The sequence below is a fragment of the Dissoconium aciculare genome (assembly GCF_010015565.1).
Source record: "Dissoconium aciculare CBS 342.82 unplaced genomic scaffold K489scaffold_5, whole genome shotgun sequence".
NCBI classification, from domain to species: Eukaryota; Fungi; Ascomycota; class Dothideomycetes; order Mycosphaerellales; family Dissoconiaceae; genus Dissoconium; species Dissoconium aciculare.
In genome coordinates, this window is record NW_022984955.1 from 1763497 (window position 1) to 1765468 (window position 1972).

The window sequence follows — 1972 nt, forward strand, 5'->3', positions numbered from 1 at the left end:
AAGCAGCACGCCGATCGCGAGCTGTCGGAAGCGATCAACTCGATGTTCCAGTGGTATCGCAACGCGGAGGTGTGTCTAGCATACTTGGAGGATGTTCCCACCGTGAGGGATATGGCGACCTTCGAGCAGAGCGTATGGTTTCGGCGCGGGTGGACGCTGCAAGAGCTGCTGGCGCCGGGCGTTGTGATCTTTCTCTCGAACGACTAGAATGTGATCGGCCACAAGGGCAATAACGGCCGCGGGCGAAGCGGAATGTCGATACAGACTGGCCCATCGCTGGAAGACGCGATTTCGCGTGCGACTGCTATTCCACTAGCGATTTTACACGATTACCGAGCAGGCGACAACCTGACCGCCGGAGAGAAGATGAAATAGACAGATAGCAGGGAGACGATGCGGGCAGAGGATCTGTCGTATTGTCTGCTTAGTATCATGGGAGTCAGCATGAACATCCGTTACGGCGACGGCGCGGACAAGACAAGAGAGCAACTGCTACACAAAATTACAAAGCGCAAAGGGGAAGCAGTATCTAGCGAGTTCTCCGTCCCTTTCAGCCTACAAGGCATCCCGGCGACGGAGTATTTCGTGCCTCGCAAGCTCGAGATACAGCGTATTAGCGAGTTTTTCGCAGCGACATCGACACAGTCGGCGCAGTAGCGGACATTTGTAGTATACGGAACGGGCGGGATAGGCAAGACGCAGTTGTGCGCCAAGTTCGCAAAGACGAACGCAGAGCGGTTTAGCGCGGTGTTTTAGCTGGACGGGTCGTCCAAAGATGCTCTGTAACGATCGATAGCCGGCGTAGGCCTGCGGCTGTTAAAGCGCACCCGAGAAGTGCCGGCGCCGATGGACGTCGTACAGGCCGGCGACGACGTACGGCAATAGCTGTCGCTGCCGGGCAACACGAACTAGCTAATAGTGATCGACAACATCGACCGCGACTAGCAAGGCAGAACAAAGGACGACCAGGTATACGACTATCGTGAATTCTTACCGCACGCCGACTACGGGAACATCTTGATCACGACACGTCTTTAGCGGCTGCAGCTACTAAAGGCCAGCCTTTATTTAGATGTCGCCGACGATCAGCTAGCGAAAGAGATAGTCGAGACACGTGCGGATAAAGCGGTCACGAGTACGTGCGTGTGGCAGCGCCGCGGAGCGAGTACGATTACTAACATACATATACACAGACATTAATCAATTGCTACCTAAGCTCGGCGGTCTCCCGCTTGCCCTCGCCTAAGTAGGGGCCTATCTAGGCACGACCGGGATGAGTGTCGCAGACTATCTCGAGCATTACGACGCGACGTGGACGGCGTTAATACAGAATCAAGATCAGTGTCCACTACAGGAGTACGGCGAACGGAGCGTGCTTACGACGTGGACGATCTCGTACGAACAGGTGAAAAGTATAGATCCACTAGCAGCGCAGCTGCTTGACCTGTAGGCATTCCTCCATTATAGCGACGTATAGGCGGAGCTAGTACTAGCCGGGCAGAGCGACGAGGTACAGCACAGCCGGAGCGAAGATACAGTCTTCGGGCGGGCGACGAAGCTCTCCCTACAGTACTCGATCGGAACTCTCGTACAATACTCTATAGTGTACCGGAGCACAGCGGACCGATCGCCTACTATACATCCGGTAGTACATACGTAGCGTCTATACAGCTTGGACAGATGTACAGCACAACAGTTCATAACAGCGGCGTTAATACTTGTGGTAAGGATAGCGGAATCGGTCGGCTAAGAAGTCGGAAAAGACCTCGGACTACGGTTAGCTGTATATACGAAGGTGATCGGGGCGCGAGTAGCAATTTATCGATTGGATGAAGCGGAACAAGCTCTAGAGTGTTATCGGATAGCCTACTTTCTATCAGATTGGGAAAAGTCTCAAGAGGTCGAGAACCTGTACATACGGGCGCTGCGCGGGAAGGAGAAGGTATAGGGCGCGGAGCACACGTCGACGCTA

General features: G+C 54.3%; 2 protein-coding genes across 2 annotated transcripts; both read left to right on the forward strand.

Moving 5' to 3' along the window:
• On the forward strand, positions 1 to 1516 carry K489DRAFT_431235 (uncharacterized protein). The gene is made up of 5 exons (XM_033608438.1): positions 1 to 610; positions 797 to 873; positions 946 to 969; positions 1039 to 1135; positions 1194 to 1516. Exons 1-5 carry the CDS (start codon positions 394 to 396, stop codon positions 1244 to 1246), a joined length of 468 nt encoding a protein of 155 aa, XP_033460941.1. The 5' UTR covers positions 1 to 393; the 3' UTR covers positions 1247 to 1516.
• On the forward strand, positions 951 to 1942 carry K489DRAFT_379908 (uncharacterized protein; the record flags this gene model as incomplete). Its single annotated transcript, XM_033604761.1, has 4 exons — positions 951 to 1141; positions 1163 to 1166; positions 1202 to 1277; positions 1752 to 1942. Coding segments are annotated over exons 3-4 (195 nt in total), but the record flags the coding sequence as incomplete, so codon positions are not given.
• Between the last annotated feature and the right edge of the window lie 30 nt (positions 1943 to 1972).